The 19,130-nt window shown below is 45.3% G+C and overlaps 1 protein-coding gene across 5 annotated transcripts in view; it reads left to right on the top strand.

Annotated features, from left to right (window-relative positions):
* Window positions 1–19,130, top strand: part of DAAM2 (dishevelled associated activator of morphogenesis 2) — a 278,539-nt gene that overhangs the window by 204,800 nt on the left and 54,609 nt on the right. For all 5 annotated transcript variants that reach the window (XM_050948442.1, XM_050948443.1, XM_050948438.1 and 2 more), the window contains 7 exons: window positions 10,456–10,566; window positions 11,291–11,394; window positions 13,271–13,337; window positions 14,149–14,266; window positions 15,950–16,088; window positions 17,520–17,578; window positions 17,998–18,182. In XM_050948442.1, coding sequence (XP_050804399.1) covers window positions 10,456–10,566; window positions 11,291–11,394; window positions 13,271–13,337; window positions 14,149–14,266; window positions 15,950–16,088; window positions 17,520–17,578; window positions 17,998–18,182 — 783 coding nt within the window. The remainder of the gene's footprint in view (window positions 1–10,455; window positions 10,567–11,290; window positions 11,395–13,270; window positions 13,338–14,148; window positions 14,267–15,949; window positions 16,089–17,519; window positions 17,579–17,997; window positions 18,183–19,130) is intronic.

The following is a 19,130-nucleotide window of genomic DNA, read 5'->3' as shown; positions in this document are numbered from 1 at the left end:
CCAGACCCTCCAAACTGGCATCAGTATGCAGGATAAACGGTTTGCTTGGGTCAGCAAAGACTAGGATGGGAGCGTGAGTTAAGCGAGTAATGATTTCCCGAAAAGCTCTCTCACATCTTTCATCCCACCGCGGCCCAAATGGTTCGAAGGGGCCATAGTGTCTCTGCAAAGGCGGCTTTGGAGGCCTCCGCTTATTCTGGGTCTTAGATTTGTTCTTGTTGGACTGGTATCCCCTGGTAAGATCATTCAGAGGTTTTACAATCGTAGCATAGTTCTTCACAAATCTGCGGTAGTAGCCACTAAATCCAAGAAACGTCTTGAGTTCTCTGTAGTTAATGGGACGTGGCCAGGTAGTGAGTGCTTCTATTTTATCAGGGTCAGTACTCACACCCTCTTGGGACACGATGTGACCTACATACTTCACTGAGGTTTGGCAGAACTGGCATTTATCAATTGAAAGCTTCAAACCGTATGCCTCCAACCTGTCGAGCACTTTAAGAAGTCTTTCTTCATGTTCCTCCAGGGTTCTTCCAAACACAATCAGGTCATCCAAGTAAACTAACACCTGCAGTAAATTCATGTCTCCCACGACTTTTTCCATAAGACGTTGAAATGTGGCAGGTGCTCCAGAAATCCCTTGGGGCATGCGTTCGAACTGATAAAACCCTAATGGGCAGATGAAGGCTGTCTTCTCCTTATCTTCTTCACCCAGAGGGATCTGATAGTATCCACTCCGAAGATCCAACACAGAGAACCACTGACTACCCAGCAAACAGTCCAAGGCATCTTGTACTCGAGGCATGGTGTACTGATCAACTGTAGTGCGCCTGTTTAGGGTGCGGTAGTCAATACACATCCGGATTTTTCCACTCTTCTTACGAACGACCACAATGGGTGAGGCGTAGGGGCTTCGTGACTCTGTGATGATACCATTTGCGATCAGCTCTTCAAGATGATGGCGCACGTCTTCCATCTCAGAGAGGGCAATCCTCCTAGACCTCTCCCTGAAGGGTCGGGGATCTTGTAGCCTGATATGGTGTTCCACTCCCTTTGCACATCCCACGTCCCACTCATGTAGTGAGAACACCTTGGATCTCTCGCAAAGCTTCTTCCTTAGGCGATCCTTCCACTCCTCAGACAGCGGTGAGTCCCCGAAGTCAAACTTCGCAGGATCTATCACTGGAACTTCAGCTTCACACTGGGGTCTCACAACGCTTTCAGGCTCAAAGATGTCTGCAATCTTCTGCCCTGGTTTTACAAACACATCACGGCGTGTTTCATTAGCAACCAGTATCGTCACCTCCTCCTGGGCTTCAGCAGGTAGGGTTATGACTCCACTGAGAACCAGCACTCCTTCTGGGAGCCCTCCCTTGGTTGGCTGCTCTACCACAGCTAATGTTCCCTTACTGCCTTTTAGGCAGGTACTCCTGACAATCACCTCCTTTTCTGACATGGCAGGCACCACTAAAGGGACCGGGCCGCATACCTCAGTGCTCCGACTGGCAAATCAGGCATCACTTTTCTCGTGTCCTCAATTTTTCTGTAAGCCTCGGCACAGTGTGTGTGTATCACCAAGGTATTCAGATATTGGTCTCCTGCTTGCTGTCTGCAGTAATCGGCCAGTATCCTAAAGAGGCTGGAGTTGGTCCCTATTAGCACAGACACATCAGAGGCTCCTTTGGGGTCAGGGCATATTAAAGCAGCAGTGTCCACCTCCTGTCTTACCCCAGCAATCTCTTCTGGGAATTCCAGGTGCACTATGACATAGCCCTGATAAGGGTATTCATCCATGCTGAGGCCACACAGACCAATGCCAGTCAGTGGCTGTATGGGCAGGTGCCTAAGCATCTGTTGGTAGAATGACTGAAATATAATAGTCACTTGAGATCCAGTGTCAAGCACGGCTTTACACTCCGCCCCTTCAATCCTCACCATGACCTCTGCTCGAGGCCCTATCAGTCCTGCAGGGATCCCAGCTGGTTGGTCTCTTCTGGGGGAATCTTCAAATCCTCTAGGCCTAGGTGGTCTCCGTCCCTGGACCTTCTGGCAGCTACTGGATCTCTCCCAACTGATCCTCAGCTTTTCATACACTAAGGAGGGGTTCTCTTCCTTATGGCAGTTAGCAGCACTGTGCCCATCCTGACCACACCGGTAGCAAAAGAAGTGTCCTTTCTCCATTCGGCGAGGTGGGGCGGTGACTCTAGATACTGACTTCTCTATCATCACAGTCTGAGGCTCCTTATTCCTGGAAGTCTTAGCTTGGTCAATGATGCTTTGCAGCTCAGCTATCCGTTCTGTCAGGACCTGCATTTGTTGGGCAAGTTCCTCTGTGGTGCTCACCATCAGTACACTGGCCACTGGCGGTGGTGTCGTACTGGCTGGTTCCAATGTTTGGGCTTCCCAACACTCGCTGGCTGCCTGCCTTTCTTCTTCTTCCCTGACCTCCTTTATCAGCTGGGAGTAACTTGGGGGATGTTCCTGCCGTTCTCTTAGTCGGAGATGAAGTAGGATTGGGTTCCGATACTGAGTCCCTCTTACAACTTGAGCCAGTCTGGTCTGATCCATCTGCTCAGCAGTCACTGCTCCCCTCATAACAGCTCTCTGAAGTAGTCTCTCCAGCCTCTGTATATAGGCTGAAATTTTCTCACCCCTTTGCTGTCGGGAATTAATGAATTTACAGTAACTGTCCTCAGGGCCCTCTACGCTCCCAAAGGTATTATCAAGGGCCTCTAGGCAGTCCTTCACACTGACCTCAGGGTCAATGAGCTTCAGGGTGCGAATTACATCTAATGCTGGGCCACTAAGGCTCTCTATTAGACATCGTCGCTTTTCCACATCGGGTACGGCCCACTCCCGCAGCATTTCAGTAGTATGCTCCGACCAGAGTTCAAACTCCTCTTCCCCATCAAATAACCTTAACTTACGACAAGAGTTTGACGTAGCATAGGCCAACACAATCTTTTCCAATATATGCCCCAGTGCTTTTTCCCAATCATAGGCTGAGTCTGCCGCCCCTGAGCTAGAGGCTGCAGGACTGTGGCCCAACAAACCCGACATATTAGCCATTATACAAACAGTAGTTTCCTCAAAATATAAACATAATCATTTCCCAATACAGTGGAACACTCAACAAGTGCTTGCGAGGGGTACTGACCCAGGGATCCCGGACGAGCCCCCAAAAATGTAACCCTTCTGCCCCTCTGAGTTGGCAGCAACAAGGGCCGGGTTCAGTATCCAGGGGTTCCGTTTCAGTAACACAATGCATAACCGGCTCGAGCCCCCACCCAGTGACCTGGGACACTCAGATATCACACCCCCCTGAGCGCCTCTAGGAGGCAATACTTCCCCTCTCGCAAGCACGGAGTCTGAGTGTAGCAAAATCTTTTTTAATAAAGGAAGGAATCAATGCGGCATCCCATTGGAGAAACACCACAAACAGGGTTATAACACAAACCATAAACAAAAACCCACCTCCAAGTACATTTGGCACTGTCCTTTTTCCGCTTAGGGTTTTAAGTCCAATCACCCCAAAGTCCAACAACCCAAAAGTCTCTGGTCAATGCCACCCCAGAGTTCGAGAGTCTATCTGTAGAGGTCCCTCCCCCCAGCCTGGGTAGAAAGGGGCACCTTACGTGGTCCGGGGCCAACTGCCCTGCCTCTCCGTGGGTTCTGCTTCCGCCTTCTCCACGAACTGCTCCGCTTTACCAGCTGCTCCACTCTGCTCCTCCAGCCGTCCTCAGGAACTGCTCCGCTCCACCAGCTGCTCTGCTCCATGAGCTGCTCTGCAAAATTGCTCAGCTCCACTCACTCTGTGGGCCGCGCCACCCGTCCCACAGCTACTCCGCTCTGCTGCCACCAGCTGTCCCGTGATCCGCTCCAGCCGTCACCGCAACTGCTCCACTCCGCCAGCTGCTCTGTTCCACAGTATATCTTCAGGCTCCCCGACTAGTTAGCACAGTACCCAGTGCTCTCAGCTCAGTCATTTCAGCTCTTTTGTGATTTCAGCTCTTAGTAGGGGAGCCCCAGTGCTAGTGCACCATTAGCCCAAAGTGCATTCAGCTCAGTCACCTGTATCTAGATTCTTGGGGGAATAACAAAATCAACTGACATTCCACAGTGGAGAGAGGAGGGGGTGCAACTGGTGCTTCTGGTGCTTCTGGCTCCACAAGGCGCCTGCACCACCAGGCACAGATACCTGTCCCCAGCCTCTCTACTTCACTGGGTTTTGGAACCCATGTCCCATGTCTAGCAAGTACCACCCAACTGAGGGTGAGTCATTTGTCACCAAGCAGTCCCACCGCTCAGCAGTCTGGGATAGGGTGGGCATGCCTATGCAAATACACTCTCTGACATTCTTTCCACCAGATGTCAGGGTAGAGCTTATCCTGACTCTGCTTACACAAAAAAGATCTATCGATATGGAATAGATACAGAGAAAGGCAATGCAAATATTTAGGGGTATGCAACAACTTCCATATGCAAAGAGATTAAAAAGACTGGGACTACTCAACTTGGAAAAGAGACAACTAATGGGGGATATTAGAGAGATCTTTAAAATCATGAATGGGTGTGGAGAAAGTGAATAAGAAAGTGTGTTTTAGCAATTTACATCCAGGGCCGGCACTTTCATTTAGGCGAGCTAGGCAGTCGCCTAGGGCGCCAGGATTTGAGGGGGCGGCATTTTACTGGGAGGGCAGCAGGCTGCTCCAGTAGATCTCCCGCAGGCATGCCTGCAGAGGGTCCTCTGGTCCCGTGGCTCCGGTGGAGCATCCGCAGGCACGCCTGCGGCAGATCCACCGGAGCCGCGGGACCAGCAGACCCTCCGCAGGGACGCCTGAGGCAGGTCCACTGGAGCCACGGGACCAGCGAGCGGCAGAGCCCCCCCCCCGCGGCGTGCCACCATGCTTGGGGCTGTGAAATGGCTAGAGCTGGCTCTGTGCCTACGGCACCAAAAACCCTGGCGCCGCTCCTGTTTACATCACATGAGAGCCAGGAGTCAGCTAATGAAATTAATAGGCAGCAGGTTTAAAACAAACAAAAGGAAGTATTTCTTTACACAATGCACAGTAAAGCTGTGGAACTTGTTGCCAGAGGATGTTGTGAAGGCCATAAGTATAACTGGATTCAGAGAAGAACTAGATAAGTCCATCAATGGCTATTAGCCAAGATGGTTAGGGATGCAACCCCATGCTCTTAGTGTCCCTATGCTCCTGAATGTTAAATGCTCGGACTGGATGACAGGGAATGGATCACTTGATGATTGCCTGTTCTGTTCATTCCCTTGGAAGCATCTGGCATTGGCCACTCTCGGAAGATAGGATACTGGGCTAAGTGAATCCCTGGTCTGACCCAGTATGGCTGTTCTGAGGTTTTTACACTAGTCTTGAAGGAGAATCAGGCCACATATCTCCAGATTTCACCCTTCTGATGCTCTCCACTGCTAAGACTTCAGCCATCTTATTTCACTATTGCAACCTCCTCCCTTCCAGCTTCCCCCATCTCCCAACTCTGCAGCTTGATCAGAATGCCACTGTCAAGATCATCTTTCTCTTGCCAGATGCATCACTGGTTTTCTCACTCCTTTTACTGCTAATAGAGTTCATGTTTCTCCTTCTTCCTTTTTTGCCAGCCTTTATCTCGTTTCCTTTAGTATACCCTTCCCATTCCCTCATGTTTGCCCCAGCTTTTCCTGAGCTGAGCCTTCCTTTGCCCATTCTGTACCTTCTTTCGTGCTTTCCTTTATGCCTGAACCATTTTTATTAATATATGACAAGCACCGTCCTTTCCCCTTTTTTAATGCTCCTGAAACCCAACCAGCTTTGGGAAGTATTCCACCTCTAATGTCCACACACATCTATGGGACTGGGTCTTTTCCAGTTTGTGTGATGCTGCAGCCTCTTGTGCCAGTTAGGTGGAGGTTTTCAAAGCCACCAAGGGGATCTGGACACCTAATACCCATTAAACTTAATGGCAATTGGGCAATCAAACCATCTAGGTGATTTTGAAAATCTCAGGCTTAGCCTGCAAGTTCCTCCAGGGAGAGTTTATGAGCTTCATCTGGGTCACTGGCGTGGGCAGAGCACCACCAGTGCTGTATCTGAGAACCAGCTGATTTATCTGCATAGAGCAGGCATGAATAAATGCAGTGCACACCTGAGGACACAGAGGTCATACTAATAGTAATAAATATAAATGAATCTATTTAACACTCAGGTTTGGGCTGTGGAACCCCTATCTATTTTCTTAAAGTTTGCTCCTCCTTGCACCTTTGGCCATAGTGTACGGTGGCAAATATTTTGTCTCCTCCCTGTTCCAGGCTGAATGTGCCTCTGCTCCATCCAGTTCCTCTTTAGAAAATCCTTTCTCCACCACCCCATAAACTTGTTCCGTAAAAGAAGAAATAAAATATGGAAAACAAAGCAACAAACACTCTGGGGGGAAAAAAATCATGAATGAACAAGACAAATTTTAAACTAGACCGCGTGATTTCTTTCCTTTCTCCTTCATTCAGTCCCACTAGTGGATGCTATTTCTATGTGTGACCATCGGTGAGTCACTTAACCTCTCAATGCCTCAGTTTCCCCCTCTATAAGATAGAGATAATGGCACTGACTTACCTTTGTAAAGTGCTTTGAGATCTGTGAATCATAAGTGTTCTGCGTACAGAAAGTACTCATTTATATGTCGCCTTATTTATATTTGATTCTCTTTGAGGCAAGGACCCTATTATTGTTTTATAACTCTTCCATGATGTGCCCAGTGCATTGCTGGCACTAATAATAATGATGGTTGCCATCTTCCAAGGTTTTTCCAGTGGGACAAACTCATTGTGTCTGGGCATTGTAACATTTGTGTGCATCTTAACAACACACTCGTGCTTTGATTCAGTCTTATCATTTTGCAAAGTGGTGATGCCACTCTGGCCTGGGAAGATATTTTAGGACACACTAATGTCTTTCATGTCTAGCTTTACATCTGACAGACCTGTCAAAATGCTAAGAATCACCCTGCTTTCAGTTCTGAGTGAATCCCATTGTTAGATATAGGCCAGTGCTTCTGTCTTTACTAAAGCAACTGTTGGTGATTCCAGGCCACCTGGCCTTACGCTGTCAAGCCATAATACATTAAGCCACACTCCAGGACTTTCACTGTGCGGTAGCGGAGTCGATATAGGACGTTACTACTCAGCAATCTAGTGCTCTGTAAGTTTGCACCACGGCTGGCCGAGCAGTAACTCACAATGCAGAGAAGCCCTTAGAGTTACCGTGGCACATGGGAGATGTAGTGTTAACAAGTGTCTCCTTGGGTGATGAGAGCTGTTGTCCAGTCACTGTCTAGAATCACAAGAGTAGAAGCAGTATCTGGTTTTCATGTTTAGTATCACTAGAAACATTGAGGTGAAGGAATATAGGCAGCTCAATCTTCTTCCTAAACTAAGCCTTTTCAACTGGCATTCCTTCCAGAGCCCCATCGCCAGGCTTGTATTAAATACTAGCAGTATGGAACAGTGCCCATAGAAGGAAATTTGAGCAATTTGAGATTACACAGTAAAGGGACCAAAAAGAAGTACATTTAAAATGAAGTAGAATCCGTTATTCCCATTTGATTTGCTTCCACCCCGCAGAGCTCATCCAAACTGCTTTGAGGTTTGCTGCTCACTAAAGGAACCTTAATGGATGTCAGCGACAAGCAATGATAAAATTAAGCGAGGAAATTTTTTTTTGCTTAAATAGTAAGAAAAACTTTTATAACCATAAAATCAATTAGTACACAGAGATGTGGTGAAATCTCCACAGGAAATGTTCAAGTCAAGACTTGAGCATCAGCCACTTCAGAAGGGTTAGGGATATTGGAGAACTGCCACACCGTGTGGGGTAAAGACTATGATCCTTTAAGGACTTCATGACCTTACAGTGCTCCCTTCTAGATCTTATTGATGGCAGAGGATGCAGTGTTGCTCACCTCACTCAATGAGCATTTTTGTTGCTGTTACCCTGCAGTCTGCTCTGCCCTGTCCTTCCCTGACTGCTTTTCACATCCTATTTCCAGCTCAGTTGCAGGAAAGGGACAGAGAACTTTAGCAAATGTCCTTTGAGCTGGATGGTTAGCGGGTTTGGAGTGATACTTTATAAATCTTAACATTTAGTCTCTCTCACATACATGTCCTTACCAAACCACAAAAATATAATTGTAGACATGGATGAGCATATATCTGCTCCAGCTCAGTGATGTTGTCTCCAAATAATTGATGTTTCTTGACTTTGAACAAAGGGAATTCTGGCTGAGGTCAAGTTTGTGCAAAGTTTGGGGGAAAACAAAACAAAAAGCTTACTTTTGGAGCTGCTGTTTTAATGGCTGGGGAAATCCTGCCCACGTCATTCCGGAGACCTATGGCTTTGGATTTCAGTCTCAAAATCTTGGCACAAAAATCTGAAGTAACAGAATTAAATTCTCTCTGCTGTTTCTCCTCTGCTTTTTGGACAACTCAAGAACTTTGGTTTTGTTGGGTGTGTTTGAAGACTGGTGCCCATTTATTGTGACTAGGGAGCACAGGTGGGTGCTGGGTGTCCACTTGAGCAATAGAAAGACGTTGTAATTGTTGGATGATCAAACACCTGAAGCAGAGTCGCTTGCAGCTGGCATAGAAGACAAAACTCAGACTTACTCGGCCCTCTGAGCTGTAGAGAAGATGCTGGCTGTAGAAAGGGCTTAGACATTCAAGCATCTAGTAACATGGAGGTATATATGCTACGTTCAGTTACAGAAAGAGATGCCAGTGGGTCCTAGGCTGGATCAGAAAGGTGTATAATAAATAAGAGACGGGATTTAGACTATTATACAGGGCATGTATTATGTGACACCTTATCTCCATAGGGTTGTACTTTTCTGGAGGTGACCAGATTACATCTATTAAACTGATCCCAGGCATGGAGGGCTTGGCTAGGAATGAAAAGTTTTCAGTAACCAGGGTCCGAAAAGCCACTAAGTAAAAAAATGAATTTCCCTACTCAACATCTCTGCTCCACGTGTGTATTTTAGCCATACCTGCTGAGTGTAATACATTAGCATGTTTTAGTCCTCTTCGCCCTGTACAGCCAAAATACCTTTCGAAGACTGAGTAGGATTGCATTCTCCCTAGTGCATGAGCAGCAGAATTGTCAACTGAATTCTGATTTTGGGGCTTTTGTTTAGTGTTGATGATGTGAGAGGCAGAAGCTGCACAATTTAATTATCCTCTTCCATGTGGAATTTGCAGGTTTGACAGAAGAGTCATTTTTGGATTTACAAATTGAGCACGTTTGCTCTGGAATCGGTGAGAGAGAATACATGTAGAATGACACGAATCACTTATGACTCTAACCACTTTTTAAGGGGAACTCTACAGCATGAGTTCAAATGGAGTTGAGCCTAATGAGGATGCAGGGAGCATTTGGCACCAGAACACACTAACTATGTTCTTTGTTTCAATTCTTCCCTGCCTCACAATAACATCTCTTAGTGCTTCCTAATCCACTGGTGGTATCCCAGAATGCATCATTCTGCAACATCATAAATATCGGATGCTGTGGCAGTGATGTGCTCTGAGGTATCGCCTGCGAAGCAGGAAGATTTAATAAAGAGCAGCTCAAAGATATTTTAGTGCCAAGTACTTCTGTAGCTTGTTTAGTGGGGGGACATCAGCGTGGAAATCTGGGTTTAACTCCACTTCCACTTTAGCTCTGCAGCTCACCTCTAAGCTCTAAAGAGTTTGCAGCTGAGAGACCACAAGGGCTCTTCCTGTTGTGTCAAATACATTAAAAGAAGCTTATAAAGACCTGAGCAAAAATCTGCCTTATGTCAACTAAACAGAACCAAGGGAACAAGTGGAAACTAAAACCCCTCCAAGGAGTTAGTGCAATGATACACTTCCAGAGGTTCTTCTCCCCTGAGGATAGTTAATGTTTGGGATTCTCTATCCCCTGAGGCACTGGCAGAATCCACTGTGCTAGGATTCAAGAAAAGAATGAAAAATTACGTGGATGCCACTGATCTAAATGGGCCAAGATGCATTAACCACAGAGATTTTGTCTTGCACATGCAGAGTTAAACTGACTGGAAGATCTGGGCTAGGGAAGGTCCTCTTACTTCTGCCATAAGCTCATACTGACAGGGACTTTAATGGAAAAGGGGAGCGGGGATTTGCTTTCCTCCAAAGCACGAGGCAGGGATTCTCCACCAGGATCAAGTGGGCATTTTATTATTAATTATTTTTCATAGAGTGCCCCAAATTGTGATGAATGTGGACAGGTAGACGTGGTCCCTCCTCTGAACTACTTATACTCTAAGCAGAGATGTGACACATCAAAGGCAGTCTGACTGTGCTCACTATCCATTCACAAGGAGCTAATGTGGGAGTTGTGCAGTGGAAAGCAATGAATGTTGTTAGTCTCTCTCACCTCACCCCTTGTGTTTCAGACATTGCTGAATGAGCTAGACCGAAGCATGGGGCGCTACCGGGATGAGGTGAATCTCAAAACGGCCATCATGTCCTTTATCAATGCTGTTCTGAATGCTGGCGCGGGCGAGGTGAGTCACCGCCCTGGAAATTCCATCTACAACCGAGCTGTTGCTACTGAATTATTTGCTTTGAAAATGGCTATTAGACCAAGGGGCAAGTCTTACAGTGTTATTGAGTGGGTTTAGTTCTTGGAAAAGGTGCTTGACTGGTCATATCTATCCTAACTCACAATGTCTTCCTCACACTTTGCTTGCAACTCCCCCTTGAAGCCACTCCTGAGCAGAGACTCCCAAATATGCCAGCGTGCATGGTGGGTTTGTGAGGTTCATAGATGTGAGCTTGAATGAAGCCTCTAAAATTCTTTTTGCTTGTGACCCAGGCTTGGAAGAGACCTAAGCTTCTGGCTCATAGAGAAAATGCTGGTCGCTTTGCTCTTCCTCTGTCCCCTGTTGAGCAACTTATAGAGCATTGTTAGGTCTCTGAGGGCTCCCTTCCCAGAAGGATACATGGAACTGATACAGTTATAAGAGGACTTTTGTTTTGAAGGGGGAACAGCAGAATACACAGTCACCCTAGAATGACACACTGGCTGAAGGCCCAGTTTGAACTTGCTTTTTTTGATGGAAGGTCAGGATTGTTGGGAGAAATTCTGAGTGGGAACACGGGACGTGACTCTACCTGTGAACGTTTAAAAGCAGGAGAGGTGATATTCAAAGTAGGAATTTACCTTTGAGTGAATCTGTCCAAAATCTTTTGGAAACTGAGTTGTTGTTTTTTCTCCCCTTCTGTAAGGACAATTTGGAATTCCGATTGCACCTGCGATATGAGTTTCTGATGCTGGGAATTCAACCTGTTATTGACAAGCTAAGAGGACATGAAAATGCAACATTAGACAGGTGAGACATGATATTTCACAATAGATACTCCATTATAGAGCAGTAGTAGCTGTTCCAAAAATAAAGCTTCCAACTGAGTTTCCATTCAAGCTTGCTGTTGTTGGGTCTCTCCCTTAAAGCCACTTCCCGCCCCCACCGCACCCCCCAAAAAAAAAAATAAGAAAGAAAAGGTATAGCATTCTCAGAATTGGCAGATTGGTTATGGAGGCCACATGAAAACATTTGGAGTTCCAGAATTGTGCTGTTCAGTAGTAGATGATCACCAGTAAAAACAAACAGAAAACACCACCACCCCACAAGCCTGATAGGAAAGAGACAGAACCACAGTTCAATAAATATATCAAATCAACATCTGTTGCACAGGGCTAATGTTCTGGTTCTTTAGGTCATATATTTTAAAAGTTAAGATATTAAAGAGGCTCTCCAGTGTGGCACATCTGCTTTGGTGACTTAATTTAAGTTCTGTACTTCGCTGCATTGACTGAGGCAGCTTAAATTAGACTCTTCAGAAATTACAAGCCAAAATAAACTTTTTAGAACTAGGTGATTTGACTGAGAGACCTGAGGATCTTGAGGAGCCTGTAGAAGTTTATCAGAGTATAAAGTGAAGCAATGCAGAACACACATCTTTTGGAGATGTGGAGTGTGGTGGTGTGTTGTGGAGCAAACTCTCCTGTGGCCCACCTATGCATGGAGAGGGACTGCTGTGCTACTCCCTCTTCCCCCTTCCCCGTTACCCTAGTTCAAACCACTCTCTGGAGGTGCCAGGTGGCTTGGAGCATGGCAGCATTCTCTGCAGGAATTACATGGATTGGAAGACAGCCAGATCAGGCCCTTACATTTTATATCTAATTTGCAAGAAACAGGCTGTCCCATCAAAACTGGGGTTTCCTTCAAACCTCAATATGGCTGAGAACACTGTGAGTGAGATTTCTTCCCAAGGATCAAACAATGACATGTTGCAGCCTGACACTTTGTATAAATACCAGGTTAAATCCAATTGCCTCTCGTGAAGGATAACAAAGCTGGCTCAAGTCTTTACTCAGAATATTGAAATATGTTGCTGGGCTTCTCCTTTTACACACATACCCCATTGTATTAGCAGTACTGGGCCAGATTGTGCTCTTTGTGCTGGTTGAAAGCTGGCCAAATGGCTGAAGTCAGCGGTGTTACTCTGGATTGACACTATTGTACTTGAAATGAGAATCTGGCCCACTAGACTAGTGATGATTCTTTATCCAGTAACCAAGGATGTTCAACAGGAAGTCAGTGGGGCTGCTGGGTCTCACATGTTACAATGGAACAAAGTTAGACAAAGCGAGCATGGAGCCCTGGAGGCTAGCGCAGTTTAAGCGGACCCCAAGCACTATGACAAAATGTCTTGTGTTTAATGGAATACTTGAAATTCTCTATGCTACATGTCATAAGAATGAGATTATTCCAGCAGTCTGGCAAGTAAACAGGGCATGTGGATTTTCCCCTTATGCAGTGAGTGATATTGTGTCAGTCAAGATACAGCATGTCATACCTATTTTATTTTCATTTTTAGGCTCTAAAAGCAGCAATCACCTTGACATAGGACCTTAAATGGGGATTAACAACTTGTTGAACCCCAGGCAATCCACACCTCCCAGCTTGTCAGTAGGCCCCATTAAATGCCCTGTATTCTGAGCATGACGGTGTAAATATTACAAGGTGTCCGGACAGTCCCATCATTTGGGGGTGGCGGGAGGAGGGAGAAGCTGTTGCCTCATCAAACCTGCCATTATCACAGCCCTCTGTCAGGAAATGGAGTTCCTCTTCTCCCCTGCCACAGCTTGGTCCAGGTGAGAGTAGTGCCATGCAGATTTGTTGGATTTGTTTTCCTCTTTCCTAGGCACTTAGATTTCTTTGAGATGGTGAGAAATGAGGACGATCTGGAACTTGCCAAGCGGTTTGATGTGGTGAGTTGCCTTTGTGGGAGCTGGAGTTGCCAGAGGCTGAATAGCTGCTTTGGCTGCTGAATTCAAAAGCCTGCGACTTTCCCAAGCAGTCAGCAAGGAACAGCCATGGCTGCTAAAGGGATGATGATTGCTCTTTGATGTCTCTCATGTACAGAATGAGGACACTACACGTGAGCAATGAAAACATTAAACACTGCCATGGTTCCTGCGAAAGGGCTTGAACAAAGGTGTTTTCCTCTCTGCATTGTGCAGAGTATTCAGGGACAAAAAAAGGCAAGGGTGGCGGGAACTCATTCTCAATAGTCATGGGCCTGAACCAAAATTCTGGATCCAAATATGCCCTCGCTTTAAGAGAGTTCAGCTCTGGGTGTGGCTCAGACCCATCTCCGAGTTTTCCAATAACAAAACCCAGGGTACATTTCCGAAGGTTGTCACCTGGGAGATTGTGGAGACAGGGAGGCATTTTAGAGGAGATGGGTGGGGAGAGGGGCACATACGTTGTAGGAAGGGGAAGAGTAGGTGCAACAAGGACAGAGGCATGTTGTCCCACCTTCCCAGCCTCCCAACCCTTTTGGGAATTGTTCCTTACTGCCACTGCAACCAGGTGTGGCAGTGCTGATCCCAATCCCACCTGACTCCCTATCTGCCAGCCCTCTTCTTCCTGAAGCCCCTCTGCTGGGTCATTGCAAAGGGATTCCTGCTTTTTGCGGCCTGCTCATCTCTCTTGTTAAAGAGTTTTCACTCCTGGATCCATCTTCCATTCTGTGTGTTTCTCTTCCTCTCTCTCATGTTATTTCTCTGCCTACTCCAGATTCACATTGATACAAAAAGCGCCTCTCAGATGTTCGAGATGATCAAGAAGAGATTGAAGCACACAGACGCCTATCCCTATTTGCTATCAGTCCTTCAGCATTGCTTGCAGATGCCTTGTGAGTACATCCCTGCTTCCTGGAGCAGAGGCGAGTGAGGAGCCTTGATATAAAGAAGGGACAATGGATCGCAGGACGGAATGCACTTTCTTTCTGATACAGCAGAGGCTTGTTCAGACATTGTGGGTGAAGGAGTTAGGATTTGACACTGACCCCAACCAGCTGATTTTGGAAGGTTGCAAGTTAACAAGTGGCATCTTGACTCTGCACTTGCAAACAAAATTAAGAAGCTGGGGGCCTCCCAACTTGTCATAAACCAAGATTTGGGGGGTTTAAATTAAAAGTTTCAAAGGAGAGAGAAACAACTCTTGTGCTCAGAGTCTGGGAACTCCCAGGAATGGATGTCATTTTGAATTTTATCACAATGCAATAAGGAATTTTAAAAAACCAAAAACAAATAAAACCTTTGTTGCCCATTGATGGGAAATCCCACAATAAGCATGTCTTTGGGCTGCTGTCTCATGGCAGTGCATCAGGCTCTCAGACCCTAACCAGAAAACCAAATCAGCATTTTCTTTTTGGAGGGTATTATATGAATGGGTTCTTAAAGTTATTTGATTAAATAATCAATTGGTAATTACTGATTGATGCTTTCAAAGGGTAGTGGCCAGTAAAGAGCCTTTAGCAAGATCATTATACAACTGTTTAACCCAGTCCTTTTAGGAAAGAGTCCTGGGGAGTATTTTTTAGTAAATTTCACCCAGGCTTGAGCAGTGAGACTGAGAAGCTTAGCAAGGAAGGTGGGGGTAACCCTCTTGGTGTCTTTCCAAGAGACTACATACAGAGCATTATTGGGCGCCTGCTAGATTTAGAAGTACAGTCACCCACCTAACAGTTGTATGACACAATTCTTTAATGTGGTACAAGACAGCACGTATGCTTTGAGGCTCAGGGTGAGCTCAGAATGTGCTACCAGCGGAGGGCTAAACTTGATAGGAATGTTGTTGGGTTAGAGGCACAGTTCAGCAGTTTTGAAGTATTTAATAAAAACAGCTTTTAAAGGGCCAGACTTTGAAATCCATTGGGCCAATCCTGCAGTGCATTTCCCGCTGTTGTGTGTACACTGTGTGTATTCCTATCCAAGATGGATCATGGCTCCTTCAATGCATACCAGAGGGATAATTTTTTTTTTGTTATAACACATTGGTAACTTTTTTTATAGCTTATGTCCACAAAGTTGTATTGAATTGAATTACAGATAGCTGAGCATGCCAATTGTGAATATAAATGTTTGTAAAATACCTGGTCACTGTGGTATCTAGATACTCCCCCCCAAAAAAATCAGCCCCCAGCAAGTAGCAAAGTCACAACTCTGTCCTGTGGAGACAGCTCTGTAGGTGCATTTCTGCACACACTTACCTGATCTGCAGTAGAAATCATAGAATTTGAATGTACAAATTAGGTGCATGATTGTGCATGCACTTTTCTTACGAGTCTGATTTAATAGGATTTTACACCCATGTTGCTCAAGTATAAATGACAATACAAGGCGCAGGACCATGCGGAACCAGGACCGATGTTCTAGAATTTACCTGCAATGAGACAAACTCCCCCCGTCCCCTGTTTTGTTAAGATGGGTAAGAAAGAAAGCGAGGAACATTGGCCTGTTGTCTGGGGAATACAGGAATTCCAAGCATCTTCAGATGTGAATAGTAACTTGAACATTGGTGGTTCTCCCTGCAGATAAGTGGAATGGAGGACATTTCCAGCAGTGGCAGCTGTTAGACAGGATACTACAACAAATCGTTCTTCAGGATGAGAAAGGGGATGATCCAGATATAGCTCCACTGGATAACTTCAATGTCAAGAACATCATTAAGATGTAAATTGTGTTAATTATTCTTTCTTAATTCTGTTATCCAGCACTTTAGTTGTAAATAGCACTTAAACAAAATACTAGGTCCCTGCACTGAGGAGCTTGCATCTAGGTTATATTTTATTGTAATCTGTTATAAATTTTCTAGTTAATTGCTTTCTAAACTATAGCTTAATCTGTTCCTTATTTTCCAGAGTGTGTTTTACTTTCCTGTGCTCTTTGAGTTCTGTTAGCTATAGAGCTGGTGGAAAATCAAGGAAGAAAAGTCATGAAATGTTAACATAATTGTTTTTTGTTTTTTTCAAATTGTTGAAAGTTTCATTGACATTTTCTGAAACTTGACCAGCTCTACTTAGATCTTCTTTGTCTATGGCTTTGGGTTAATTCAGGAAGATTTCAAATAACATCAAATAAATCAGCAGCCAAACAGCATAAATAGTTTTTTACCTCTCCATAAAATATCTGCTCCCTCCCTCACACACATGTGGCTTTGGCCAATGATTCTTAAGTTATTTCATTCTGTGAGCTGCTTCATGTGAGAGGTGGTTGCATGAGCCATCCCTCCGCTCAGCTCCTCCCGTGCACCCATTCCTGGTGCTGCACTATACCTTCCAATGCCAAACTGTTTGATTCTGCAGTGACCTCAGGGGGCTACTCACAGCCCATGAGCTGAAGGTGGAAAACCTCTGGTCTAGACTCTGTAAAGTGCTTTGCAATATTTTGAGTATAAACTCCTATATAGAACTAAATTTTATTCTATTAAAAATTATGCAGTGCCTTCTGTGAGCCAGAGCTAATTTCTCATTAGGTGTTTTGAAAAATATATTTGGCAGTTGACTTCCTTCTCTCCATCCTAACATGGGGCCTTATTGTTGACCTTGCACCTGGTCTTTTTTCATAGTTGCTCCTTCTGTTGCCTTTCTAATCACTACTTCTCCTGAGTATTTTCTTTCACTAGTGAGAAATGGCATGGCAGTCTGAGGTATTGACATTGTCTGGCAATTGATACGTTATCTAAAATGTAGTCAGCCTTTCTCCAAGAAACTAAAACACAACTGCAAAAGTGCAATGAAAAGGCCACCTACAACTTAAAAAAGAGTCAGGATAATTTGTGACCAGCAGTAGTAATAATTTTAGCCATGAGGGCTGTGATAAAAGTAAATAGATGTCATACTGCCAGAACATCCACTTATCACAAAAGGGATCAGGAAGGATTCCCACTACCCCATGTATAGCATTAAACAATAATGCAGGCACATTAAGGGCCAATTATGTCATCATCAGGTATTGGTTACTGTGGGAGCAGGATACTGAACTAGAGGGACCACTGATCTGGCCCAGTATGGAAATAATACAATTCAGCAAGTTGTCTTTCTAGTTGCCCACAGGGCTGGATGGCTCAGAATAGACCATAAATAATCTGGTTTCCTCTTTCAGGCTGGTGAATGAGAATGAAGTGAAACAGTGGAGGGATCAGGCAGAGAAATTCAGAAAAGGTACGTGATCTCTCTCTGTTTGAAGAACTGAGGGAGGTGTCCTGATTTAACCACACAATGACAGACAGGAGAGATGGAGATGACCTTTTTGATCGTCCAGTCCATATCACCAAGGGACAATGCTTGTTTGGTCCTACTAGTGTATTTCCCAGTGCCTTTTCTAGTCTAGTTTAAATGGCTCAAGTGATGGGGCTTCCACAAATTTTCATAGGTGACTATTCGACAGCCAAAGAAGCCTCTGTCAAGTGATATATGCTGAAAATCAGTCTACATATTCCTTGGTCCAATTTCATCCCATTGCTCCTGGTTATAACTCCCCATTACTAGTTTGCATTATTTATCTCAATCTAGTTTACATCTCCTTAGAGAGCTTTCATGGGTTTTGTTTAATCAGTTATGCTTCCTCATTCTCTCTGTAGAACACGCAGAGCTGATGAGCAGACTGGAAAAGAAGGAAAGAGAATGTGAGATAAAGACCCAAGAGAAAGATGAAATGATGAAGACATTGAACAAGATGAAGGACAAGCTACAGAAAGAATCCTTGGAACTGCGCCAGACCCGGGACCAAATGACAGACCTGGTAGCTCAATTCAATGAGTTCTCGGTATGAGGTTGAGACTTTTCTTCTCATCCCACAGAAGCAAATCAATAATGAGCAAAGGCACAGTAATGATGAATTGTGTCTGCCCTCCATACCAAGGAAGTTTGAGTATATAGCTGCAAAGCTGGAGGCTTAGGATAGGTCTGTGCTGCAATCGGAGGTCTGATTGCAGCATGGATAAGACATACCTGCACTAGCTTTACCCTTGCATGGCTAAAAATAGCAATGAAGACATGGCAGCATGGGCTTCAGCATAAGTTGTAGAAGCACACTAAGACTTGTGGATGTGTACTTGCATTGCTAGCCTGTGCTGCTGCCCAGGCTGCTGCATCTCCACAGCTATTTGTAGCTGTTCTCGCTTAATTAAAGCTAGCACAGATATGCCCGCCCATGTCACAATCTCATCTCTGATTGCAGCATAAAGGCTGCATAGACCTGCATTAGGGTCCAGGGTATGTGCCCTGGTAAAATATACAGGGGTCGATGCCCACATGTCTATAGATAGTCTGTCTCATTCTTTCTTTGTAATCACCCTCTTCATTTAACCATGCACAAAAAGCTGAAGGGTGCGTGTCCCTTCCCACAATGTGGCAGATGTCCATAATTTGTGTTGAAACCCCCAAATGGAGCATGTTTGCCTCTGACCCCCAGAGTTGGCTGGAGGAATGCAAACGTCACCAGTTATACAGGTATAGGAAATGGAGGTAACAAATGCTCCTTGTGATGCCTCTGGAGGGACTACGGCTGCTTCTGCATTCTGCAGGCCTAACCTTTCCAGCAGCTGTGTCCTGCCTGGTGCAGCGCCTTCCTCACTCCCAGCATGCCTCAGGCTCCAGGAGCCCAAATGCAGCCGTTAGAAGCTAGTCACTATGGATAGGGGTTTCCCTCCCATCTTTGTGCTAGTGAGGTTAGTTGGCACATATTCAGTATTTCAAAAATCATGTGTCAGCC

Source organism: Gopherus flavomarginatus, chromosome 4 (genome assembly GCF_025201925.1).
Source record: "Gopherus flavomarginatus isolate rGopFla2 chromosome 4, rGopFla2.mat.asm, whole genome shotgun sequence".
Lineage (NCBI taxonomy): Eukaryota > Metazoa > Chordata > Testudines > Testudinidae > Gopherus > Gopherus flavomarginatus.
The sequence above is the reverse complement of the archived record's forward strand: the minus strand, read 5'-3'. Positions and strand labels throughout refer to the sequence as shown.